At 49.0% G+C, this 27852-nt stretch overlaps 1 protein-coding gene across 1 annotated transcript; it reads right to left on the bottom strand.

Moving 5' to 3' along the window:
• Positions 1-2057: 2057 nt before the first annotated feature.
• On the bottom strand, positions 2058-17089 carry LOC103903719 (ovotransferrin). Its single transcript, XM_009284980.1, has 17 exons — positions 16976-17089; positions 14655-14818; positions 14327-14435; positions 12801-12992; positions 12460-12595; positions 11982-12037; positions 10495-10664; positions 10186-10372; positions 9010-9164; positions 8130-8223; positions 7621-7656; positions 6749-6907; positions 5551-5695; positions 4572-4636; positions 3785-3969; positions 2732-2918; positions 2058-2297 (listed from the first exon to the last, which is right to left on the bottom strand). The coding sequence occupies exons 1-17, from the start codon at positions 17016-17018 to the stop codon at positions 2260-2262; spliced, it is 2121 nt and encodes a 706-aa protein (XP_009283255.1). The 5' UTR covers positions 17019-17089; the 3' UTR covers positions 2058-2259.
• Between the last annotated feature and the right edge of the window lie 10763 nt (positions 17090-27852).

The following is a 27852-nucleotide window of genomic DNA, read 5'->3' on the forward strand; positions in this document are numbered from 1 at the left end:
GGTCGGGCGCCCGCAGCTCCCGCCGCAGCGCCTCCAGATGCGGCTCCAGCCTCCCCGCCATGGCTGCCCACGCGCACACGTCGCCGTACCCCCTGCTCCCGCTTCCGGCCCCGCGGCCTGCCGGGAAGGGCAGGCGGCGCGCGCAAGGGCTGCCGGGAAGGGTGGGCGCGGGTACTCACGGGAGTTGTAGTTCCGGAGGGGGGAGTCCCCGCGGCCGCGGCTGCTGAGGAGGAGGGAAGGGGGAGGCGGGCTGGGGCCAGGCTCAGGGCTCCGCGGCTCGGACCGGCCCTGGAGGTGAGGGAGCACGTTGCCTTGACCGCATGAGGGGGTGTTAATGCACTGCATGGCGCTGGGGGCGGTGGGTGGCTGCAGTGGCCTGAGAGCCATGGAGGTCTGGGAGGTGATTGCCCCCCTCGGCTCAGCACCAGGTCCTTGCTTGAGACTCAAACATCTTGAGATGTTTGGCCACATCTAGGTACTGCATCTGGTTTTGGGCCCCCCGGTTCAAGCAAGACATCCATGAATGATAGCAAGCTCAGAAGAGAGCCACCAAGATGGTCAGGGGACTGGAGACTTGCCCTGTGGGGTGAGGCTGAGGGACCAGGACTTGTTGAGACTGGAGAAGAGATGGCCACATTTGTACCAGGCATCAGGAAGATGGAGCCAGGCTTTTCATGGTGGTGTAGGATGAGGAGCAATGGGAATACATTGAAACAAGAGAGGTTCAGAGCGGGTATGAGAGAAACTTCTTCCCCTTGAGGACTGTCAAGCAGTGGGACAGGTTGCCCAGGGAGGTCGTGGAGTTGCCATCCTTGGAGGCTCTCAGTGCCTGACTAGGTCAAGCCCCGAGCAACCTGGTTGACCCCTTTCTTTGAGCAGGAGGTTGGACTGGAGACCCCCGGAGGTCCCTTCCCGCTTGAATTACTCTGTGATCCTCTAGTGAGGTTCCTTTTTTCCATGCCTTCGACTTGTCAGACAAGGGGTTACACCTGATACTGAGTACAGATGATGCAGCTTTTCTTGGGGAAAGTTTTCTAACTGTAGCCATAGTTAGTTGTAGAAGCAGGCTCTGAGGGGCGCTGTATCTCTTTCTATGCTAGTTTTTAAGAACAGGTTAGAAAAGCCATCTGTCCAGTATATTTCATCCTACATAAATGTGAGGAACTAAATTTCATTGCTTCCCGTCACACTCTACATTTCTGTCTTCCAAGGTGATCTTCAGTCAGGCTAGCAGACTTCTCACAACACATACCATATGCATCCAAAAAATCATCATTGTGAGCCCATCAAAATATTCATTCCCTCAAAGCCAGAAGCTCTTAGCATCTTTCTGCTCTCAGCAGCTCTTCCATGCCTGCCTTGGCAACAGGGTTGGGACCTGCTGGATTACTCCAGACTGTTCCTCTGAAGCGGAGAGCCTCAGCAGACATTTTGTCTTGCCTTTTTATTCTCACCATGGATCAGAGGCAGGCTGCCCACCTACATGTTTGTTTTCAGGTTGGCAGCACGTCGGACAGACTACCGAAACACACACGTTTCTAAGTAAGTCCTAGATTTTTTTCAGAAAGGAAGTCTAAGCCCGGACTCTGCCCGTCAATATACTTACGTGTTTTAAGAGTACTGCCTGGTGGAAATGACTCAGATCCAGCCAGCTGAGATATGAGATGGAGTAATTTCTATTCACACCTTCCATTATACAACCACTGTATTTTTTTGGTTTGGTTTGGTTTTTTTCCTTCCCCACCCTTTAGCTTCCCTGACATAAACAATCTCCCTCTTCCTGTGTCCCAACCACACTGGGCAACTGTCATCTGTTGGGGAGATAATGGGATAACCTGGGTGAAGCAAAAGCACAGAGAATACAAAACATCTGTTAATTAGCGTCTAGGGCATATTTAATCCATTTTGCTTTGGCAAATGTTGAAACAAATTTCTCTAACAGGCAGCAATAGCCTTAAGTGGCAATAGCCATGCTGGTATCTGGCACTGTCCTACAGCGAGAGGTACTGAGGAAGGAATGGGCTTAAGGACCGTTTTGAAAAATCTCAGGACACCCGTTTAGATTTGAGATTTTATTTCTTGCTGTGATGGCAGCAGAGAATGGTAAAGTCTCAAACAGCCACTTTCAGAGTGATGAGGAAGGGCAGAGAAAGTAGCGAAGGCAGAGGGCCCTCTGCAGGTTGGTGTTCGGTGCTGAGGGCACGAGAGGAGTCATGGCTTAAGTTTCCTCCCCCTCCAGCAAGGGTCCTTCCCATCTCACTACTTGTCCTGAAGGAAGGTGCACACCTGGAGGAGATCTGAAAAGGGAAAGGACAGGGAGAAGTTCAGATCCTGCCTTTAAACACTCCCATCCCACCAGTGCACACCCAGCCATGCCAACAACGTCATCGCGTGGAAAATATATTCAGTGTGCCACAAAAAAATGTGTATTAACCACAGATCGCACTGAACACACACTGATGGGACAGGGTGGATTCTTTTTACCATTTCTCAGAGTGCATATTTTCTAAAGGTGAGTAAAAATCTTTGATTCCCATTGATGCCAGAGCAGCAGACTTCAAGACTGTTTTCAGTTCATCCAAGGAACTTTGAGAAAAGTATACTGGCATCTTCATGAGTTATCCTCGTTTTGCTTAAAAAAATTAAGTGGACAGCTACAGAAGAAACTGTTCGTGCCTGTGAGGCTAAGAACTGCAATTCACCGACTTCTTCCTGGGGCTGTTACAGTTACCTGATGGATTGCAGGTATTGAGGCTAGCAACTGAAGCATAGTATTGATCTCCGAGGAATTCCTCGTATGTTATTCCATCGCGGAGTTTGACCAGACACTTGGTCAAGTCTTTAAAGAGAAGGTCCTTCGTTTGAGACTCAAACATCTTGAACCTGTCTTTCTCGATTCCTTTTGTTCCAAACAGTTTCTGAAATAAAGGCACAAAGAGATAAGTGTGCGTTAAAAGTAGAAAGCTGGCAAAATTCAACTCATACAAGCCTAGCTTAGTCCTAGTTCTTCACCATCATCCTGGGGAGCCCCCAGCCAAGCTCCAGAAATTTAGGATTGAATCTTCTGTCCATGTGGTTAGACGAGGGATCTCTCAGTGGTAAGCACCATTGTGGCACGACTGTCAAAACAATTTTTTTCCATTTTAACATGTCACTACATGGAGAGCCCATCGGCAGATGCTGCCAGCAGGTCTTATGCCTTAGCCATGAGTTGAAAGCAAAAGGAGCTGACTTCCCAAGTGCCTCTCAGCAGACCCTGATGGTGGAGCAAATATTAACGTTTTCAGTGTAAAATCAATCAGAGGTGGTTTAACCTGGTTACATTTACACCAGTAGCTGTAAGACCATGTGTGTGCAGGGAGGCTGCTGTCCTCCCGGGGCTGGACGGTTTGGTGCCTACCTCGTGCCTACATTGTGCCTGACCCAGCTGGGTTAGAGACCAGGCACCTCAGAGGAGCTTCTGAAACACACTTGCAAGAGCAGGCATAGCCCGAGAAGGAGGTGATGATCTCATGTCACACAAGTATAGCGTGACAACAGCAACCACTATGATCCAGCTGTTACTTAAAGGGGTATTTGCTAAGGTGGCAGAGGAGAAAGAGCAGTTCAGAGGGGATGGAGGGAGGGGGAAGCTAAGGGACAAGGCTGTCACCCCATATCGGTAAGTTAAAATCTTCCACGTTTCGCTGACTCAGGGAAACTCACAGCACCATTGCGCTAAAAATGCAAACATGCCACATAAAAACAACCCCAGAACATTTCTTCTGCTGTCAGTACTACTAACCTCTTGCCTCTCCAGCAGCTCACGGACTTTTTTTGCTTTCTCAGGGCGTGTGATCACAGCATGGGTAGGAACTTTGGCCAGGTGGCAGTCCCTGTAAGCCATGATATTTGCCCGTTGCCCATTAGTGCACAGCAACTCAAACTCGTCCATTTTCAGATTTTTGGCCCAGTCTTCTTTATTTTTGCCTTTAAAGAGAATTGGTTTGGAGATTCAGAGATCTTGTGTAGCAGAAGAATGTCAGCCTCACAACACCTAAGCAAGGCATTTGTCCCTGCCTACATGTGTGCTGGCACTTGGAGACTTGGCATGTGCAAAGGAGGCTGTAAGTAAAACTCAGGAAAAGTCAATGGGATGAGTCAGACTCTCAGAGCAGGCTGGGAGATTTAGTTACATCTCCTTCCTTGCATTTTTTCTCAAATGCTTGGAAAACTTCAGCTGCTGCTTTCAGAAATGTGAACTGAACTTTTAATTTTCAGGCAAGCGGGGAGCTAGAGTGCTGCATAAAGGTGTCGAGGCAGGAGTTTGTGGTTAAGGGACCACCTAAATAATTGCGCAGCTGAAATTAAATGATAGTTAGCAGGGAAGTGTCTCTGCAGCAATGCCTGGGAAGAGCCACCCCGGGCAGATGGCATGTGCTGATGCTTGAATTCTGTTCCTCCTGTGGGAGCGGTGAGATTGACGGGATGAGCAGGTAAAGCTTGCTATTACCTTCTGCACTGGGAGCAAAAATAATGCAGATAGGGGAAGGCAGCCCTGCCAAGACCCATGCAAGAGAATAACCACATACCATCAGTGTTTTCCTCAACGATTGAATGCTTAATAAAGGCCACATCCCCCCGCTCGACCAGACACCTGGGAAGTACAAAGAAAGGTAAGTGATGTGGGTGCTTGAATTCTGGCCCTTTCCCACAGATTTGATTCTGACCTAAGTCTTATTTTGTGAAATTAATCTCCAAGGACAGCCAGGTCTAGGAGCTCTGCCATGAATATTTTAAGGATATCTGAAACACAGTCTTTTAACACATTCTGGAAAAAAACATGCATCCTTCTCACATGGTAAGTCGCCATAATTTATTTTATTGTCAGAAAGAAGCAGTTTGGCCAGGTTCAGCATTCGCTTTGCTTTCTGCAATGCCTGCCTGCACGTGTTAATAGCTTTGTAAAAACACTAACCTGCATCAAAAGGACTGCAAACCCTGAAGCAGGGTCTCTTTGCTATTAGATGCAAATGAAACAAGATTCATTCTCTTTTTAAATTCATGACCAATATGAATTACTTAGACTTGAGCTGATAGTGAGTGGGTACAGAGGAGATGGCACTGGGGCTGACCTCTGGTCTCTGCACTTCTTAGAGGACAGCTCATTTTAACTAAGGCAAGCAGCATTTTTAACAGGGAGTGTCTAGGGGCAGCCTTGTTTGCAGGTCCCCATCTTTTAATACTCCTTATTTGTATTAAAAGTGTAGTACTGCTGCCATTGTAGGAGGTCTGACCAAAATGCTTGTGCCTCTCCAGGTTTGCCTAGAGGCACCAGGACATTAGTTTTACAGAACAGGAACCTTTTACATCATTTTGCAGGAAGCTGCGTAAAGAAAAAATGTATAGCATATGTATAATATTACAGACATATATACCTTCAGCAGTGTAATGGACAAAAAGAGAAGGTCAGCAAATTAGCATCAATAGTACTCTGTATGTGATCTACCTATCACCTCTGTGATTAGCCCCAGGGTACTTGAGAGCAGCCTGAGTGTTTCCACCACCTACCGGAAAGCTCCAGTGTATCCATAGTATTTCTCATGGCTGCTGGCGACACACTTCTCCGGTGGGACCCCCCCTGAGCCCTTGCAGAGCTGGCAGAGGCGGGAGTTAGGAGGAGACCCGGGAGCACAACCCTCACTGAAGTATTCATCTGAAGGCAGGAATGGGAAAAATTCACTTTTCCTGCACTGAAAAGTTAGGTTTTCTTTTAATAATACATTCCTGTGCTGAATTTGTATTAGTGGTCACTGGGAGCTGGGAACCGGCTATGAGGAGCACGATTCAGTGGACAGCAAATCGCATGCATCCAGTTTTCACTATGAAACTTGTTATTATTGATAATGAAGTGGGGCCTAAGGCTCAATTGCACTAAGCACTATCTTGGCATAAAAAGAATGTTTTTGCTGCAAACCATTCCCAGCTCACACAGAGCCAGGCCAAGACTCCTCAGCCTTTACAGGTTGGCAGAGTTGTGTTTGGCAGCAATGCCAGAGCTCTTGGGGGAGAAGGGACAGTGGGAAAGGCAGGCAGGAGGATGGAGAGGCTGATTCTAAAACTTACTAACACTAGTATCTTCTTGCGGTTAGAGATTTCCTTTTAATAATTATATGCTTAATTTGCCTTGGTCCATAATATTTCCTGATTATTTTTGTTGGACCGTAATTCTCACCGATTGAAAGTTGAATGTAGAAGTTGATCTTCTGAACAATCTCTAAAGGCCCAGAGCCAATGCAGACTTTTACCCCCTTATTCTCAGGCAGTCAGATCAGTCCCTTTAAGTTTCTTGAGCAATGATCAGCCACTATCCCCTGTTCTCAGCCCTTCTCCTCCCTTCTGAGATTCATAAACCCATCCTTTACCCCCACTCCACAGCCTGCACAAGCACCAGGCCCCCTATACCTGTGGCCGCCTGTATTCCCTTTTAGGGAATACCTTTTGGGCTGCTGCAAAGGGAAGAGGAGAGATGTGAAAAGAAAGCCAAGCCCCCCCAAAGCAGCTGATGTGCCCTATCTCACTCTGAAGCAGTCACCAACAGCCTAAAACTTTGCTCAGTGAAACCTTAAACAAGAGAATCTTCTCCATTCCCCACCTCCAGGTGGGAATCTTTGAGGCCCAAGAAACTTTGAAGATCAGACGAAGGATGGGAAAACATTCTTGCAGGCAGATTCCCAGCTCAAAGAAATGGATGCAAAACTCGACTCACCGAAATTGCAGTTCCCCGTCTTGTTGTGAATCAAGCCCATGGGGATGTTCCAGCCAGCAGTTCTCCCAACAGCGGTGTGGCATGACTTCTTGCCCTGTAGATTGTTCCATGTGATAACGCTGTCAGATTTCTTCACAACAGCCACAGCAAAGTAGGATGCTTTCAGAAGATAAAATAGAGGAGAATTAAGGACTGACCCGAGGATCCCACTGTGCTTCCTTAGGAGAGCATTGGTTCCACTTGGGAGAGGGCACCTATGAACAGCGTAGCAGAAATACTTTGCACTTATAAATTATTTGCCACGCAACGACAACAGAAGAATTTGCAGATGTGATGCATCTACTCCCACCATGCTCCTGGGAAATTATTATCCCTGACATTTCCCCACCCCCCCAAAACTCTGACACTTGGGTATGCAAGAAGGCTATAGCAAGACATAAGTGATGATTTCTTATGCCCTCTGGATTTCTTATCCCCTCTTTAGCAAAGGACAAAAACCTTCGCTCCTCTCCCTCTTCCCATTTCTATAAAGAACAATTTCCTAATGCTACAACTCAGACCCTCTTTCCCTGTTCGCAGCCCTGGCACCGTTATGGTGTGACCATGCTCCAGATAGCAGCAACTAAGCACAAATCTCTGCCGCTATCGTACGCTTTGCCTTGGTATCTGCTTGCAGACCCAGACTTTCCCTCTGACTGCTGAATTCGTCTCCCAAATTTTTAGTATCTACATTGGACACAGTGTAATATCTACTGGACATAGACTCCCTTTGTGTGGAGACTGACCATTTATTCTCCAGTCATGACTGCATATATATTTTTCTACTTATATCCATCAGGACTGTTTTCTGTCCCTCGGTTGGCAGTAATTACCTGGTTCTCCTTCTGCTTTGCTGCATTGACTGTCATCTGAGGGAGGGAAAAAGAAGAAGATATTAGATAAAAGATATGGCAAATCCAAAAAAAGGATTGAGCTCACTAATTTCTGGAGAAACTTTATTCTGGAAGTGACTATTTCAGGTAACACCTTGTGCATCGACAGAACAAAGCACAGCCTCCATCTGCTCCTCTGAGCTAAAACAGCTAGTTTTACCGAGGCTGGTGCTAAAGGACAGGGATATCGTGATTAAAATGAAGAAGACAGGAGCTGGAGGTCATTGTGTTCCTATTGATGACTGTCGATGCCCACTCTCCCAGGGCTGTTCCACCTTCGTGGAAAAGTGAGGTGTGCAGCGGTGAGCAGAGCTGCCTCAGAGCACCGTGTGTTTTCTGCAGGATGCAGCAGTGAGGCTGCTTTCTAGATTTCAGAATAAAAACAGTGCTTTTGCACCAGCCTGTTCCCCACCACCTGGACCCAGAGGGGCAGCCCGGGCTATGCTTACCCTCATAGCTTTCTCCCATCACTGGCACCAAGCCACATACACCAGCAGTATAGACAAAACCTCCATCTAAGCTGATAGCATCTGCTTCACCTTTCTGAAATGAAAAGGGCGCAGTGATGAATGTCCCCAGACATTCAGAATGTTCCCAGTCCCAGAATGTCTGCAGCTGTATGTCCCCAGACCAGCGCTTTTCAGAAATCGGATTGTAAATGAAGCACTCGATGTAAGGGAGAAGGGCTTGGGGCTAAGGGGACTGAGAAGCCATCCCTTAGCGTACAGACAGACGAGGTCTCGCTGATGCAAGCAGAAGGAGTTTTGAAATTATTACTCCCATGTGCTTGTAACCACCTCCAGCAGCAGCTCTCCTCCCCCAGGCACTCGCAGGCTCAGGTGTGTGTCTCTCCTAGCCTGCTTCCCTGGCAAACAGATTTCCTCATCTCACCTGTCCTTTCAAGTTTGCATTTTGTGCTGTCATCATGGTACTGACCCAACCCTCTGAGCTACCACCAGCATCCTCGTCTATGCTATGGAACCACTCCTCTTCTAAGCAGGCAACTGTTTTTCTCTGCACTTTACAAAATCTGTATTTTGCCTTCCTTTTCCAAATAAAAAGTTACTTCACACAAGAAAATTGCTTTTTATTTAGGAAACCTCAAAAAAAGAACACTGTCCAATAAATTTTTTTGAAAAATGTTAATCGGTGAAAAACTAGTCGAGCCTTTTCCCTGTGATGAGGTTGGTTTTCTGGTATTTCTTGCAAAGCTCCCGATACTTTATTTTAAAGTCTAACCCCCCTCTGCCCCATCTACTTGCAGGCTGAAAGAAGCAACACTGTTCTCTGAAAGGTTCACAGGGAGAAGAAAAGGAAAAAAAGCCATACCATGATCTTAATAATGCAGTCCTTGGTGTTGTCTGCCACGGTACACTCCACCTCCCCGTTGCTCACCACACTCCAGAGGTCACACTTGCTCTTCTCATTCTTGCCTACTGCACACCACCGTGTCTTGTTTTCTCTGCGGTTGGAGTTCATCTGATCTGTAAAACCAGCAGAGGAAAACAAGGATAAGCCTAGAGCCCTGCTGAACAATAAGGCAACAAACAGGCTACTTTCTGGGTGCGTGGGACTCAGCCATGAAACCATCTGTACACACCAACCTGCTGCTGCCCAGTGCAAGACATTCTTGTTTAATAAGCCCTGGGCTGGCGTGAATAGAAGGCATGATTCTTAAGCTGAAGGATGCTCAAAAATCAACATACAGGTCAGAAAGGAGACTTTCTGCATGACACAAGCTGTTCACACAGGTTTGTGTTAGCTAAAACATCGCAACCACTAAACTACCATGCATTAATAGTACTTGGTATTGCTGCCTATAATATACTCAGCATTTCTCCAGACCTCACAGCCCAGACAACCATGAGACTAAGACCAGACTGAGCTGGAAAAATACAACCTAGTTATGTTTCTATGAAGTGGCATTTGAATAAACTGTTTCGATGCTACATAAAGTCCATGCACCCCCTTCCATAAATGCCATAGCGGCTGAGCCTACCACAGAGATCTCTGAGCAACTATACACTTTAAGTGGATTTCAGAGGTCATTTGTGGGATGTTTGACTTTCAGAAAGCCCTCAAGTGGCCAATACTGGACCTGGTGTCCCGGGGTGTTCCTTCCTCTTATGTCCCAGAAATGGCTTTTCTAAGCAGCAGTTTTGACCATGCCCAATCCCTACCACCAGCTGAATAACCATCGGCAATTTTTGTTGTTGTAATTGTGATGAAGGTACAAGGGGTAGAGTGTGTGTAAATTTTCCACCTTTGTCAGTGTGGTGATGATGTTATTTTGACTTTGGAATCAACAAATTCCTTTTGCTGATATAAGTGAAGTTTGTGAAGATTGTGTGATTTTAATTATAATACCTTTCACAGGAAATATTTTGCAGAGAATACTGTCTGTTTGAAAAAAATCATGTTCCTTTTGCCCAGACATATTTGCTGATCCCATCTTTTCAATGCAGCTCACACTGGCATGACATTAGTATTTCATGTCCTGCCTACCTCTCTGAAGGCTCTGGATGGCACTGTAATACTTAAAGCCCAGGTAGAGCTGGGAATCCATCAGTGGTGGGATACGCTTCAGCTGTATAGCAGAGTCTTTGAAAAGCAAGTCTTTGAGGCTTGGGTCCTTCTTGCCAGGTGGCCCAAAGAGCTGGAAGGTGCTGGTTGTGCCCACACCAAATTTTTCCTGCCATGAGGGAAAAATAATCAGCAAATGACCATACCAAAGCGCTTGGAAAGCTGGAGAGAGCAAGCAAAGCCAGGGGACAGAAGAGGGGATGCTAGGGGAAGGAAAGAGCTTGACGATACCTGTGCTTTTGAGAGAAAGCTCCAGATGTCATCAACCTTGCTATCATCTCGAGCCACAACAGCGTGGGCAGGCACCGTGGCCCAGTGACAGACTTTGTAGTTGTCCACAGGCTGACGGCGGCCATCCAGACACAGCAGCTCATACTCATCCTTCTCCTCCGGGGCATTTTCTGGAGGAAGGGAGGAACCATGAGTTGCATCACCATGAAAGTAGACAAAAAAGCCAGTCTGGGGCAGCTTTGTAATTAATTTATTTCTGTGGAAGCTCGGGGGAGAATTCTTTGCAGAAGACAGGTTGCACATACACCCTTTGCAATGGTAAGTGGGTCATCATGGTCATACGAAGGCAATGCAGAAAGGAGAATACATGTGCCTGTGAAAGAGATTATCTCTGCCTTTGTCATAACTAAACCAACAGTAAGAGGCTTTATGTGGCAGTAGTGCCTAGACATCCAGGCATGTACAAATAGATACAAATACAAATAGATTTACAAACACCATACAAATGGATTGAACAGGTCAGGAGCCGCACATGGTCTGTGAAGGCCAGTAGTGTCAAGGCTGAAAACAGAGACCAGGTCAGAGATCACAGGATTACAGGAGAACTCAGGTGAGAAGGGACCTCTGAAGATCTCCAGTCCAAGCCCCTGCTCAAAGCAGGAGTAGACCAGGTTGCTCTCGATGGATCTGGAAAACCTCCAAGGTTGGAGAATGCACAGCTGTCCTGGGCAACCTGTCCTCTTGGACAGGTTGAGGACAACTTGACTGTCCTCAAGGGGGAAAAAATATCTCCTTGTATCTGGTCCAAACGTCTCTTGTTTCAGTTTATGATTATTGTTTCTCATCTTTCCACTGTCCACGTCCGTAAAGATCTTGGCTCCACCTTCTTGCTAACCTCCTTGTAGGCACAGGCAGGCTGCTCTGAGGTCCCCCCAAAGCCATCTCTTCCCACCCCGCTGAGCATCTCCTCGCAGTAGGACAAGTGTCCCTGCCCCGTGACCATCTTGGTGGCCCTTCACTGAGCTCACTGCAGGTCCTGGGCATGCCAGGCCATCTTCCATCTCCGAGAGGTGCAGAGCCAGTGAACTCTTGCTGTGGACTGAATTCCCTCCAAAATCCCTCCCAGAGAAATGGATGAGCGCAATTACCTACACAATTGCTCACCCTGTGCTTGCTATGATAACGTTACAGCTGGCTCTGAGATATGGCACCAACGATAATACCATTGAACTTAAATCAAGCAGGTTTTCTTTCTTCAAAGAAGAATCCCGAAGAAGAAAACGTGGACCCCACCACAATCATATTTTTCAGTAACAAGGATAATTCAGTCCACAGTGTGCAAAACGTTTCTAGAGATGAAAGGAGAAGAGGTTTGGGGCAAACCCGGAGAGGAATGAAAGCCTGCACAGTGTAGACTAATTGCAGGACGGAGTGGCAGCAAGAGGTTGGACTGGAAAGGAGAGAAACAAGTGATCTCGCAGGCCTACCTTGAACAGTTGTGTGTTTCACAAAAGCCACATCTCCTTTTCCATCTTTCAGACAGCTGCAGGTGGGAGGAACAGAAGAGATGTTAAAAAAACAGACATCTCCTGTTTCAGCAAATTACTTTGGCACAAACTGCAACTGTAGAGCAGTAGTCTTCCCCAAAAAAAGCTATGCTGGCAGGGAAGAAAATGTAATGGCAGAGAAGTAATGCTCAAGAAGCCCAGTTAGACTTAGCACAATGCTAATGCTGCGTATTCTTAAGTCTGTGCAAAATCATAAAACCCAGCTGCCTCTCTCATCTCCCGCTAGCTGCCTGATGGTTATTACTAATTGGATCTTTAATTATCAGCACTCCCAGTTGTTCTATAAATTCAGTCTCCTCAGGACCCCTGATTACAACACAGCCCTCCCTGGTATAACAAAGACTTGCATGTGTCAGAGCTAGAACATTTCCCCAAAGGAAAAATAACTTCCACTCACTGAAAAGCTCCAGAATATCCAGAATAAGGTGCTGTGCGGGAACATTTGGTTTTGGAGTCCCCCTTGCACTGACGGCACAGTTTTTGTTCAGTGGTGGCACCAGGCACGCAGCTGGCAGAGAAAAAATTGGCCACCGCTATGGATGAGAAAGAAGCAATAGTTAGTCCAAAATTCACTTTTACAAAGACCTGGAAGGAAGGGGATGCACAAAGCATGTGAATGACTCAACTGCTCTGTGAGCCACCTCTGGACCTCCACAGAAGACCGGGCAACATTGCTTTCACCGTAACACCGCCCCTGGCTTAACACCAGTCCATTTATCTCGCCATTTCCCACCTCACCTTGCTCAATGGAGCCTGAGTCTTTGCCATCCCACTTGATGTCTCCCCGGTGGAGGAGTGTCCCAATGGGGATGTTCCAGCCAGCAGACCTGCCCAGGCCCGTGTGGCAGGAGGTCTTGCCTTGCAAGTCATTTATTGTGAAGCCTGTTCCTTTCTTCACAACGGCCACGGTGTAGTAGATGATTGTGGAGCCTGCAGTGCAGGAAAAAACAGTAAAGCAATGAAAAAGCAGGATTTATGAACATTTCAAATCCTGCCAAACCCCCAATTTCAGAGAATAAAGTGCTGCACTTCCAAATGATTAGCAGCTTTGCTTGAACACTCATGGTCTTCCCATTTTCTTAGGGGTGAGCTACACTGCTAATACTGAACCAGCGCCGCGCATTACAAATTGTAATGGTAAGTGACCTGAAAATACTATCACACGCAAAATGCTTTGCCGCTGGACAGACATTAGACGTGCCTGTAGTTTTGTAAGAATGCTTCAACAAGTCTTTTTGGCAAATCTTCTTTGGCAAGTCTTTTCTCAAATGTCATTGCCCACTGAAGCATACATGTAAGCCTTGCGAGACTGAAATTCCACATTTAGTCTTTAAAATTATACCTAGGCCATCACGTGCTATGTATGAATAAAGTGACTTAGTTTTAGGGGTGGTAGGAACTACAGCGTTCCATTTAATATCTGTATTTCCTTAGCTACCATGTTCGGAATGACTCTGCCGTGTTGCTTTGATCCTGAATATTGTGTACAAACAGGCTGAACACCAGGGCAGAGGTCAAAAGGGATTGGGAGCTTTGGACGTGGTGGGATTGCATGAGGCGAGATAGACAAAAATGGAGAAATAGTGTCTGTTCAGCTCCCAAGAGAAAGATGGGAGAGACGAAGGATAGTACACAGAGTGAGCAGGGATGGAGCAACAGAGCTAAGTCTTATCAGAAGGGATTGCTGCAAAGCACATTTTATGCTTCTCTTCTTTCTTCTGTGCATTGCCTGCACCTCTTGCCTAGGTAATCTCAACTGAGTGTTCCTCCACAACCACTAATGGCAATGCTGTTGCCTCTTCAATCTTTTTTTTGTCTTGATGATTGCACAGGAAGATACACAGGTTATCTGTGCTATCTAGCTCAGTGTTTTACCCACATAGTTCAAGGTCACTGAAAGCAGATCATCTCTGGGACCAGCACAGTTTTTATGCCATCCTTTGGGACAACTATGATTTCTGCTCATGATGCTCTCCTTCCATGGCCACTGCATTATCATGGGATCAGTGACTTTCATCACAGCTAATGTCAGAAATGGGGCACTGGCTCTGCCCCTTTCCATTGCAGTGACTCTATGGCCATGGGTAATGATTCACATTTTGGTGTAACTGTCCCCCCCACCTTCCCCTCTGGGATCTGGAAGCCAGGGGCAATATCTCGGACACCCAACAGAAATAATGTGGGAACTCTGCATGGAAAGGATGGCCTTTGCACTATCAGTTTGTTACCGCCACTTGGCTTAAAAATATTGCATGAAAGTGTACCTTCACTTTGTTCGTAGACCTCAGCAGCAATGGGCTTCAGCTTGTAGGGGGCAAGGCCTGCCTCAAAAACTTGACCACTGTCCAAGCTAATGGCATCTGCTTCATTATTCTAAACAACAAAAATATTTCAGTCAGTAAACAAAGAGCAGGGATGCATGAGGGAAAATGCTTCCCGTGAGTCTCTCCTGGATCTTTGTGGGTGAGTCCTTCTCTACAGGGGGATCACAAGTAACAACCAGTGACTCAAAGGAAACCCCAACCTTTTCCAGGTGTAACAGGCTGCTGAAACATCCTCGGTGCCCAGCACAGATACTTGCTGCCCACTCACCGAAATGGCTTTTATGCAGTCAAGGTACGTTGCTTTCTGCAGGCAACTCAGTGCAACACTCTCGTGTTGCATGTGATCCCTTAGGCTATTGCATTTGTTCTCTTCTGCTGAGGATATTGTGCACCATTTGATGCTTGCCTTGGGGGGAGCAGCAAAACACAGAGCTGTAGAAAGAACCAGAAATAAACAGTCTCAGAGAGGTAGAAAGGCACCAAGTGGAGAAAAACAGCATCTCTGTGAACACACGATCTCTGGTTCCCTGCAGTCATGGCCTCAGGTGATAGCCGGGTGCAGGATCTCCCTTGCAGATATCCTAAGTCATGCAGGAAGGCCGTTTCTTTCTTGCCTGTTGTGTGCACCTTCAGGAACATCTGGGAGCATCATTCCTGTCCCTGGGCAATGGATGTCCTGCACAGCATTGTGATTCAAGCAGCCTGAGCTCATGGCAACATCCACAGGAGCAGGAGAACAAATCCACACACTTCAATAGAAATCAAACTCAAGACTGCAAAAACGGAGAGAAAAGGTGGTCCACTGAAGCAGTGTCTTTGCAAATAATCCCAGAGGGAGAGCAGCTCTGACCTGGCCAGACTATATTCTGTACGTTGCCACACATGACCTCCTTGGCAGCTAGATGATCTGATATATTTAACTGTCTCTTTGTATCTCACCTCCTCCACTACACCCAGTAACAGAGATGCCATACCACCTCCACAGTCCTCTCTCCTAAAAGTCCCCTAACCAGTAAATGCAGCTGACTGGCTGCTCTGGGAGATCGGAGCAAAGCAAAGACCTCAGGTGGACACAGACTTATGCCTCCTTCAGCAACCTAAACACCAGAAACATTGGAAAATTGCAGTTAAAGTATGTGGCTAGCCCGTGCTGCACACTTCACCTTAACTCTGCCCCTTCCTGGCAGGACTGCGCAGACGGAGAGGCTGTATGGACAGCTTGCTCCCTCCAAACCCTTGATGGCACATTTCATTTAAACATCTCCAGATTAACCTGTGCTGTTTCCATTTTCTCTTTCACCTCTGAAATATTCTCTCTTACTTGATTTTTGAGCCATAACCCTGCTGGCAGACACCTCCCCTCCTCCCAGTGGAGATGCTGAATTTGGCCACAGGGAGAATCCTTAGCCCTAATTCCTACTGCCATCATCTACTTTTTCAAGTCTTGGCTGCACAAAGCCATGGCCACCTTAATCTAGTGCTGGCAGCCATCCTACCCTGGGCAGAAGCTGGACAGGGACGTCCTGAGGGAGTCAGCCCAGCTGCACTGGTGAACATTGGGAAGGCAACGGGAGCCTGAGTGCCACAACCTCTGCCACAGAACTCTTGACTCCTTCTGTGTAGGGGAGGAGAAGGGACCCTTCACTGTTAATAAGACATCATTGCGTGCTACTACTCAGCAAAGGTGCTCAAGGACTTTCCTATGCCAGCGGCACAGGGAACACTTCCCACCAGAGGACATTAATCAACATCACACTTTATGGGGGATCAGAAGAGACCCACTGCCTAGTCCGAGAAGGGGACCTCTCTTTCCCTTTCCAGGCAGCAGTCCCCAGGTCAGGTGTAGACGGCAGCAATCTCCTTGCTGTGGCTACCTGCCCATTGCCTGCCAAAACGGTGAGCAGAGAGAGGAAAGAATAATCACTTCAAGCAGAGCCAGCTCTGCAGTGGCACAATTTAGGCATAAAATACACAGGAGCCTGAGCAAAGTGCAGCCGCAGCAGGAGGACGGAGCAGCGCAGGAGCAGAGCGGGGAGTTTGTGGAGTCGTTCGTTAATTAAGCTCTATTTTATTGTCACTGCCTTCAGGTTTAACCCAACACACATGCAAGGCTTGGCAGGGAGGTCTTGTTCTAGTTTCTCTCCCCCTGGCTGAACCCCTGCTCCTCTCCTGGCACAGCAGTTTGCTGGAGGGTGATTTTTCCTTTCGCCCCACGGCAGCAGGAGTGCAGAGCCTCTCCCGAGCAGTTCTCTCCCCAGCAATGGGTGCTGAGCATCCCTCCCCCTTGCCAGTGCTCAGCAGCTTGCTGTGGGGAGCTGCAGACCTCCCTCCAGCCTCCATGGGCTGGCCCAAGGAAAAAGCTGCTGTCATTAATGCTCAAAACACCATCCTTGTTGACAGAGATCCACAGCTGCCAAAGCAAGCATCTGGCAGGGACTCCTTTGCTTTTACATTTTGGCTTTTACTTAACAGCTGCCTGGGTCTGGTACATGCTGCAGCTCTAAAACAGCCTCATCTAGGGGGAAAGCCTGGGGTCCTGGGAGGTTTTGACTCTTCCTTTCCCCAAAACTGCTTTCAGCAGACACTTACCTGCTATCCCAAAGGACAGCACAGTAGAGAGTACGAATTTCATACTTGAGCGGGGAGTCAGGTGCCGAGGAGGGGGTGCAGCAGCCTTGGTCACAGACTGTCCCCTCCAAGTCTGTGATGGCTCTGGAACTGCTTTCTCCCCCTTTTATAGAGGAACAGCCCTGGCTGTGTTTGCAGAAGCAATGACCTAACACTGTTTGTCCTTCCTTGTTTCTCAATAGCTCCTAAATTGCCCCCCTCCCTGGATCAGCCCATTTTTAGGAAGCCTTTCACTTTGGCACAGGCACTTTTTTCACTCCGCAGGCAGGAGTTAGAGCAGGGCAAGGTGCTTTTCATTTTACAAGGGGCTTCAGATGGAAAATTGCCAAGCTGTGACATTTGAATTCCCCTGCGGGCTGAAACACCACGGGAGGGGCTATTTTCTTTGTGCTAGCCACCCCCTGCCTTGCCCAGCCTAATCTCAGAAAGTCCCTGCTGGATCCAGACCCGAGTTTTGTATGTTTGCCAGTAACTGCTGCTGTCATGCCCATCGCCCTTTGGCTTGCAGCACCCTGAGTGCCTGCCCGCTCCCTTGCACCCTCTTGGCAATGGCAATGGGGTTGAAAGGCAGTAAATGTTTCTTACACATGATCTGGCAAGCTCCTTGCACAGGCAAAGAAAGTCAATGGCAGCAACCAGATGGCTCGATCAGTGCCCTGCAGCCAGAAGGAAACATCACGCTGCACATTTATTAAGTTCTTGGGATGAACCTGGGAAGAAATGCTGAGATTAACAGTCACCCTCTTCCTCCTTCCTCTGCAAAATCTCTCCATCCAATTGTATCACTCCTGATTTATCTCCCTGCAGCCAGGACCAGTGGCACATGGCTAGGTTTACGAAGGTCTGCCTTCATGACACTGTCCCAGGCTCAATGTCCTGATCTTTGCTGTAGGCTACGAGACCAGCTTCAGGTTGACTTTGGCACATGCACAATAAATAAGAGTCCCTGGACCACATCAGCTAGCCCACAATCCCTGGCAGCATCCCTAGACAGCAGCTGCTAGGGCTGGTCCACCCACCATGCCCACCCGACACAAGCTACAAGAGTGCTGTAGGAAGGCCAGCGGTGAGGTCCAGCTCCCAGGCTTGCTCTCAAGAGAGCCTCCCTTTGTGATCTTCTGGATCCCCTGCACAGGTCCTTCCTCTCCTGTAGCCTGCACCCTCCATGCGGCAGTGCCATGGGCTTGCCCACAGAGGGCTCCTAGCTGAGGTTGGCTGGAAGCACCCTGGGTTGGCTCTTCTCCCTCCTCCCAGCAGGCTCAGGGCACAGTGACCTGCAGGTGGGTAGTGGTGGCCAGAGTGGCTTCAGTGCAGGTGGGACCCCAGTGTCAGGTCAAGGATATGGCTCTACAAAGTGACCCAGGGAAGGGGGCTGCTGGAGACCTTCAGGCAATGACCACCTCCACTGTGGCACTGTGAGCCTGCCCTACCTGTGACTCTGGCTGCTGGAGGTCCCTACAGGCTGAGCAAGAGGCACTCATGGCCATGCTGGTTATTTCAGCATCATCTTTAGCAGTTCCTTCAGCATGGCTAGTTCCTATTTCTCATCCCTTCATCCCCTGCTTTCCCAGAAGTGCAGCACTTCTTGTGTCCAGAGCATCTCCAAACACACTGCAACCTGGGGGGGAGACTGACTTGCTCCCACCGCAAGCCTTCCTTCCCTTTTAAAAGATCTCCCATCTGTATTTGGTCCAGCAAGCTGTGGTCCTCCAAGGTCTTCCTCCACTGAGACACATAGATGCCACTGAAATCCATCCCCAGCTCCCTGTGGGTCTCACCAATCCTTGCCTCATTCAGGGTAGGCTTAGCAATGTCCCCATCCATGGGAAGAAGAGGCACAAGGGCTCACAGGTGGCTGTCCCACATGGTTCGTCCATAGCTTTTTGTTGATTTGTTCCAAAATGCCTCTTCTAACAGATATCCCGAGGAGCCTAGAAATTGCAGTGCCACTGAAAAATCAAAGATATCTGAGCACATAAATAATGGTGAAAATATTTGGACATCTTGACTCCACAAACTAAGTAGTTACAACACTATCCAGAGTAGATAGAGGTATTTTTGCCACATGACAGGTGAAGGGAAAAGATGCAGAAGAAAGTTTGGAAAACATAAAAGATCTGTTCAAGCAACAGAAGAGCAGTTGCTGGAAGAGCCCATACTATCTTGCCTTCTGCACATGGTTCCCAGCCTTTTTTACATGGACTGCCCACTGCTCCTCTCTCCCCTCTCAAATCGCACCTGCATCCCCAATGCACTCTCTGTATCTGCCGATGTGCTGTGATGTGGTGATGTGATGGGTGGTTTTCACTTTACACCTTTTTCCCTTGCCGTCCCAGATGGCATCAGGGCAAATCCAGGGACGAAGGAAGAGGCTCGGATTGCAATAGATTTTACTGCTTACCTCTTGTCCTCCAGCCTTTACCAGTAACCTCCTGGATTTCCAGATGTCCAGCCACTAGTCATCTGGAAAGTCACCAGCCACATACAGAGCAGCTTCTATACCTGCTTTTGATGCTATCAAATCCTACCTTTCTCCACGATGGATTTCCATTCACCTCCTGGTGTGCGCTCATCTTGTGGCTGCTCCTTCAGCAGCTTTGCGTCCTGTGGCCAAGATCCGCTGCTCCAGCCTGCCGCAGAGCAGCCGTGGGGAGAAGCTCTTCCAACACACAGCTTGCCTTGGAGGTACCCAATGGCAGAAGCACAGCAGATTGGTGATGTGTCCTCTAGGCCATCTGGGCTTGAAGGCTCAGACCTTGATCTCCAAAGGACCCAACAGGCCTCCAAGATGCTCCTTTCTGAGGAGTACATCCCACCAAGGGAAGCCTTGGATGGAAAAGGCAAAGTATTCTGGCTGGCCTCCAGCTGCAAAATGCCTTCCTTTTGGAGTCCAGGAGGGACAAACTTCTTGGTGCAACTGTCTTCTTCCCCTGGATGTCTATCAGACAACTGCTTTTCCAAATTTTGTGTTAAAAAATGCACGTTTATTCACACAGTGTGTCCTCTCTTTCAGTAAATACACACACATGCTTCTACAAGTTCTTGTTAGATCCATACCTCACTGCCTGGGTGCACGTTTTTGTACAAAAAGAGAGCTCCTCCCATGCCCAAATGCATGTGTCTGGCTGACTAAGCTGAGATTGAACAATGAGGGCCAATTCTTACTAATGATGGAAATTCTTGTTGTCTTTCAAGGTAAGAGGTCAATGCTGTGGCTCATGCAAGCAGGAGCAGCTTTACCAGAAAGGACAGATCTAAGCCAGTGCTTCTCAGACTTTGTCCTTGTTATCCAGAAAGCATCAAGTGTACATCTTCATGAGATGAGCTGAATTATTATTACGCATCACAAGTTCGTTCTATTGCAACACTACGGATCGCGGCTGTTCTGTTTTCAGAAAGAGGATGCTGCTGAGAATTACACAAATGATGAAGAAATACAAATTAACACACCCTCTGACCAACCACGGGTCATTGGTGATGCATAAACACATCTGAACCCCAAGGAAAGAACAGGGCTCAGCTGCATGCTAAGTAAACTTGAAGGTAGAATAATGCTGCTTATTTCTACATCTCCCTTATTACTGCAACCCCATATGTGTACGCTGTGGTTTGTGGTTGAGATGAGGCTGCACTGGAGTTTTGGTTATGTCCAAAGGAAAGGACATTTGTTGTAACTGGGCTGGGATAAAGTTAGAGCTGGCACAATTGTCTGGGAGAGGGCTCGGCTTTATCACAGTGCTGGCTGCTCCACATGGCAGAGCTCATCCTGGAGCCAACGCAGCTGAACGGAGGCTGGAGCCGAGCTCTGGTTGTGTGTGCATGTGGGGAAAACATTAACCGGGGAGAGGGGAAGCTGCAATCAAGGCACCACACCAACACAGGTATCTCGCCCAACTCTTTGGAGCAGTTATTTCCGTAAAGGTGCTCCTATCCAGCAGTGGAGGCCTTCGGAGCTAATGCTGCTGTTCCCAGGGGTCACCAGGCTGGCAGTTGTGTGATGAAGACCCAGCTCACCTTGAGATACTAAGGAGAAAAAGCACTGAAAATGGAAGAAAAAAAAAAGGAATCAATCGAACCTCGAGGTGGGATGGGCTGAGTGCAGAGGGCAATATACACACACCAGGACTTTGGGCTTGTCTATAGAGTTGGCTTGTTTCCCTGTAGAAATGGGAATGTCTAGTTTGTGGCTCAGAGAAGGCTGGAGCCTGCCCATGACAATGACATCAGTGTGGTCAACCACGAGAGCTGGGCTCAAGTTCTTGTCCTGTCCTGGCCCCACAGGTCACGTTGCAGCAGGTGAAGCCAAGAAGAGCAGCCTGATGGGAACCCATTTTCCCAGACCATCTTCCCTGCTCCTCTGTCAATAGCCCAGGGTGGGACACAAGGCTGAGACTGGCACTGAACTGGCAACAGTGCCCATCTCAAGAGATGGAAGATGATGATGCTGGGTGGTGAATGGATGGAGAGCAGCCCTGCGGAGAAGGACTTGGGGATATTGGTGGGTGACAAGTTGGACATGAGCTGGCACTGTGCAATTGCAGCCCAGAAAGCCAAGCATATCCTGGGCTGCATCCAAAGCAGCATGGCCAGCAGGTCAAGGGAGGTGATTCTGCCCCTCTAGTCCCCTCTAGTGAGACCCCACTTGGAGTACTGCGTCCAGCTCTGGGGTCCCCAGTAGAAGACAGACATGGACCTGTTATACAGCTGGTCCAGAGGAGGGCCACAAAAGTGGACAAAGGGCCAGCACAAAGAGTGCTGGAACACCTCTGCTATGGAGAGGGGCTGAGAGAGTTGGGGTTGTTCAGCTTGGAGAAGAGAAGGCTCCAGGGAGACCATACTGTGGCCTTTCAATATATAAAAGGGGCTTATAGGAAAGATGGAGAGAGACCTTTTACCAGGGCCTGCAGTGACAGGACAAGGGGCAATAGTTTTAAACTGAAAGGGGGTAGATTTAGATTGGATGTAAGGAAGAAATTTTTTACAATGAAGGTGGTGAGACACTGGAACAGGTTGCACAGAGAAGTTGTGGATGCCCCGTCAATGGAAGTTTTCAAGGTCAGGTTGGATAGGGCTTTGAGCAGTGTGATCTGGTGAAAGATGTCCCTTGCCCATGGCAGGGGGGGTTGGACTAGATGGTCTTTAAAGGTCCTTTCCAACCCAAACCATTCTGTGACTCAACGTTCAGGTACCCAGGAGGGGCAGGGACAAGTCAGGGGGCTTTGGCAGGGCTGGCTTACCTGGTCAGTGTAAGCATCTGGGGGAAATCCCAGCCTCCTGCCCGATGCCGTGTCTCTCCCGGAAGAGGGAATCATTCATCTCCTGGAGCCTGGGTCAGCATGGGGCTTGCAGCAGCTGTAAGCCACACTGTGCAAGTGCCAGCTCTGTGAGTGTGGCCGTGGCCAACGGTGGACTGGGACCAGCTCAGCATTCCCCATGGCTCCCAAGGCCTGATGGATACTTGGAGAGCTGTGACAGTCTTTCCAGAAACATGCTTTCAGCCCCTGTTTGGACCTACAGGTCAATTTTGAGGCTGTGCTCCAACTCCAGAGTCATTGTGGTTAGTTTATTTTTCAGGAAATGCCACAAACCAGTTTCCCCGCTGGTTAGGAGAAATACTTGGTGTCAGGTTTTGACCGTGTTGCAATGTGCTGTTTTCTACCTGGGATGAGCTGAACTGGCCACTGGAGAGTGGGAGCTGATGTTGCTTGAACCAATATTTGCTTCTAAGTATTGCTTAATTTCTAAACCGCACACAGCAAACAAAAGAGCTCTCTGCCAATTTTAAGCAGCTCTTCCTGGCTCAGAGCACTAAGCCCAGCTGCAGACTGTAGTCTCTTGTCCGGAGCTGCTTACCATGTCATGCCATTACAGGTTTGCATTTTTAGGTTGGAAACTAATGTCAGCTCAACAGACAGGTACCAGCAGTTCAACCCTTTCTGTCTTGCACAGCAGCTCTGCAGGACAGCGCCACTGCCCCACATCCTCTCCGTGCACATCCCCCCCTTCAGCAAACACCAACTGGTCCAGCATCGATGAGGAAACAGGTTTCTCGACCTCCTCTCTCAAGCAAGCCACCACTAACCCCCCTGTCCCCTTGCTGAAGTCAGCAGTAGTTTCTGCTCTGCCAGCCAGTGGTCCATGCAAAACTCACCCTCTCAGATATGCAATTAGTGCCATTCCTCCTAATGAAGGATTCCAGTTTGCTTAATTAACCCAAAGATTAACAGGATTACCAGCAGCTCTGTGCAACCTTGAGAGCTGTGATATTCTTGAAGGGCTTTTGGAAAGGAAGGCAGAAAACCGCAGTGGGTTAACCATTCCTGCTGAATACACGCTTGCAAATAGAGCGGCTGGAGCCTGATAACATTCACCCCTATTCCCGTGTATTTTCCAAAGATCTGTGGGAACAAACCAGTAAATACTGATAACCGGGAAAGAAAGGGCAGGAGCGCCAGCTGCCCTGCATGGCCACAGCGCCCTCGGCTCCCCTCCTGCAGGACCCCCAGGTCCCGCACCAGGTAGTTGCCCAACTTTTCTGTCCACAAAATGGTTGTGTCCAGCTCCGTGGAACATGCCAGACAGTTTCCACAGGGGCATGTACCCACCACGAGATGCTGGACCATCCCAGAGGATGTGGCTGCGTGAGAACAGGAGAAAGGGTGGCTTATTTCCAGGGGAGGAGGGAGCTGTGGCTCACATGAGCCCCCGTGCACATATCCAGGGACAAGGGAGTAGGGGAGTGAGCGCGGACGTTCCCCTGTGGTCACAGAGCCCAGGTCACCAGGATTGGGACAGGCAAGACGGTGGTGGAGCTAGTCAAGAAGACCCCATGGTGAGAGGGGAGCAAGAGCGGAGAAGCACAAGGTGCACCTGGAGGTGAGCCACAGCCACCCCACCCCACCACCACAAGGGGACACCCAGCTGGGTCCTACATCTTTGGCTGCCAAAGGAGGAGGGGGACATCACTGAAGCAGGCAGAAGAAAGCTCCTGGCAGATCCAGCCAGCCTTGCTCAGGGAGCAGCCCTGCACGTGCTGCAGAGGGATGCTGGTGATTCAGGTGGACCAAGAGTGACTTTGCAGGAGCTGTGGGCACAGAGCTGCTGGTGGGAGCAGGCAGCAGAGGCCAGCAGCCAGAAGGACACAAAAGGAGAAAGCAAGGGGAGACACCAAGAAGGGAAGACTTGTGAACTGGCTTCGTGGAGCAGCACCAGCAGCACAAGCCCCGGGGCTGGCAGTGCTGGCCGGCTGCTGGAGCAGCTCTTGCTGCTGGATCTGGCCCAAGGAGCAGGGACTGAACCTCTTATCATCCACCGCAGCCCATGGGCAACCCGGCTGGTCTGGCACAGCCACCCGCCACTGCACCCAAGCATTGTGTTCAGCTGTTGGGTAGCCACTCTGGCCAGAAATGAGATTTGGTCATTAAATGAACAGGAAAAGGGTCAGCTCACCAGTGGGTCAAGCTGATCTCTACCACTTGCTGTTCAACCCCTTTCCAGTTAGTTAATTTGTGGTAATCATTAATACCAAGCCCCTGCCCGTATGTGGAGCCTCACAATAGCTAATTTTTGAACTGTCACCGCAACTACACGCTGTTACATGTGTCCTGGTTGAAGCCACCTTCCCGTTTAAACACTCTTACGGCCAATACATTTCCTCACTGATTAATAGTGGTTGTTTTGAAACCACCAAAAAAATCTGTTGGCCAGCATTCTCTTCCACTTTGTAATTTTAAAGCAGCATTAAAGGGAATTAATGAAAATAAGGCTTCAGAATAACAACAAAGCTTAGTGTTTATTGGAGACCCTTTGAACTCTAGTTAAATTAATTTTCCTTTTGCTCTTGAGATTTTCAAACACAGATCTGGCAGTTCAGCAGTCACGAGCCATGCAAACATCTCACTCTTTGGAGGTCAATAGCTAAGTACGACACCAATGACTAAATAGTGGACCCAGGACCTGGGAGGGCATCTCTTCCCTGCCAGCGTTGGTGACCACCATACCATCTGTGAAAGACCTCCCCTGCCCAGGGATCTCGTAAGGAGCCCACAGGCAGGCTTGACCTTTCAGTGCCCCCTCTCCCTCCCAGGTGGCAGAGGAATTTGTTTCCTGGTCATTGGTCAAGATGTTCTCATCAAGATAAAATCCGAGGGGAACAGCTCCTCCCATCCTCACTGCTCCACTCCCTGGTCACCCAGAGCTGGCACAGCCCCGAAGGCACTGCTGGACCCTGGCTCTCAAACCACCTCGTACTTTCCAGTAATTACTATTCTGCAATGTGGAAAATAATAAAAGTCTTGGGACTGTTAAGAGCTCTGGGAGGACCAGAGAGAGGGGAGTGAAAGGCCAAGCTGAGCAGATTTCAAACCCCCTCCTGAGGGCTTTTAGACTCCCATGGCATTTTAATCCTCTCGGCAGTTCCAGCTGCAGGGGTAAAGGAGCAGAAATCCTAGGCAGAGGTGTGGGGGCTTCAGGGCACATGTCTGGCTGGGGCTGGTCCCGGGGAGGGAGCTCTGGGGTGAGGTGGTCAGCAGCCTTCTCCCAGAGCCCCCGCAGCATCATCCATCGGCCCCTTGCCCACGTGCTCTGCTCATGAGAGTGCCTCGGTGCTGGGGAAAGCAATGGCAAAGCCCAGCTAAAGTGTGGCCCTAACAGCACCTGAAAACTGTTGCAAAAATAAGGAAGGAACCAGAAAAATTTCTTGCTTCAGATGCTTTGCTAAAAGTTGCATAAGGTGGGGGAATATGGCCGCGCTCTGTAGGTGTAATGATCGGTTATGTTACAGACAAAGGGTGCTGTATGGGGAGAAATGGCTTTGTGCCACTAACCTTCGAATCATAGTGGAAAAGGAAAACGAACTACTTTTGGGGAGTCTGGTCACTGGCAGTGACTGAGGGTCTCAGGACGGCCGTGTCCATAGCCTTGCAAGACTTGCGCTGAGATCTGTTGTTCTCCCCTCCACCAGAGGTTTTCCCTTCAAGACGCATCCCTCTGGTCACCAACACCCTTCTCCCATCATCAGCATCTGCCAGTGGCATCCACCGCAGGCAGAAAGCCCTGCCACTCTTCTGCCATGCGAAACCTGGACAGACACCACAGCCAGAGTGCACCAAGACCACATGCCGAGGGCAGAAAGAGAGAACAAGTCTTGGAGAAACACTGGTCAGCTGTGCATCCCTTACCAAAAGACATCACCAGCTCTTACAACCCCATCCTCCCTCATTTTCGGCCTCACCAGGGGCCTCCAGCAACAAGCTTCCAGGAGCCCATTCATGCTCAGCCCATCAGTCCCTGCCTCAGCAATACTGGTCCCCAACTCCACCACAGCTCTGCCCCTGCCTGGCCATGGCCCTGTTGGTCCAGACCCCAACCCATGGACAGACTTCTCAGCTAGACCTTGGACCTGCCTGGTGGTCCCCAGGCTGTGTCCGACCCTGCTACTGTCCCCAGACCTGATCCCAACCTCAGACCTGCCTTGTCACCACCAGCTTCCCAGGGGATCTGGACTCTGGGCTGACCCCAGCTGCTATCCCAGGGCCCATCCTGCTCACCTTGCATGGAGACAGTGATGGACAAGTCCCTTGCCCACCCATCTGTGCCATCACGCTGGGCTCCCCATCCCTTCGGGAGCAGTCAGCCCTTGCAGTACCCTGGCATGTAGGAGAGAACACAAAGCTATCTCCTGATTAGACCAGGGAATGGAAAACAAGACCCCGACTCTCTTGTAGGGCTTTGATCCCATACTTCAGTCCATTTACAGCCCACTTTATCCTGGGCAATTATTTTTTGTATGCAGCAGTAAAGATTTTCCCATTGAATCAAACATTTCTACTGAGTGCTGGCTCTCGAAGGAGTCCCACAGCCCCAAGCTGATATCAGCACCACCTTCTACAAACATGCCATGGAGAAATTACATGAACAAACAGCAGGAAAGACTTTATGGAGATCCTATTAGAATCAAGATATTTTTTCCTCTCGCACATTCCCCTTGAGGTGGGAAATCCCCGTGAAAAGACCAGGCTGGCCTTTAGTCAAGGGCATCAGACTTGTGTAATGATGGTGGGCTCCAAGGAAGCTGGAACTGCCAACCTGTGTCTCCTTTCTTGTCTACCACGAGGGATGCTAGCACAGATTTTAACAGCACAGCAGCAAACAGCTTCTCAGGGGAGCGTTTTACACCAGAAGAGCAATCAGCTTTTTACTCATTAGTGTAATATTTCTATTAGTAACACTTGCAGGTTCTGTCGGTGACAGAGGACTTAATAAATTGGAGAAGCCAAAAGAAGGGACCATCTTGCTCTGTTTTAGCCCTCTAAAAGTTAAATCTGGGCTGCCTCTATCATCCCAGGGGGTAGACATCTTCAGAGGCCAATTCACCCCACTGTAGCAGAGGTAGCACGAAGTATCCTGTGGATGTGGTAGAGGACACAGATGGTAGTTCAGACAGGGCACTCACTTGCCTGGTGGCTAGGGGAATTTATTCCCACCTTCGACAATCAAAGCTGAATTAAAGGATTAACTGATTGCAAGTCAATCTGTCCTGATTTTAAGGAGAGACATAGGCACCTGGAGCAGTTCAGGGTTAAATCTCCTGTACTCACAAATGCCAAAGTACAAGTTGCTCATTTATCCAGCAGCCACGGTGCAATTTCTTCGTGGTCACAGGTGACCGCTTAAAAATAAAAGAGGTGGGGGCGGAAAGGTAGCGGAGGGAACTGCAGAGGATGTGTCGTGCCCGGACTCCTGTGGCAGGGACATTCCCCCTGGCTGGGGCACTTTGACGGAGAGCTCGGGGCTGTGGCCAGCTCCTGTCCCAGCTCATGCACTGCTAGCGTGCAGGC

This window comes from Aptenodytes forsteri, unplaced genomic scaffold (assembly GCF_000699145.1).
Source record: "Aptenodytes forsteri isolate BGI_AS27 unplaced genomic scaffold, ASM69914v1 Scaffold679, whole genome shotgun sequence".
NCBI lineage: Eukaryota > Metazoa > Chordata > Aves > Sphenisciformes > Spheniscidae > Aptenodytes > Aptenodytes forsteri.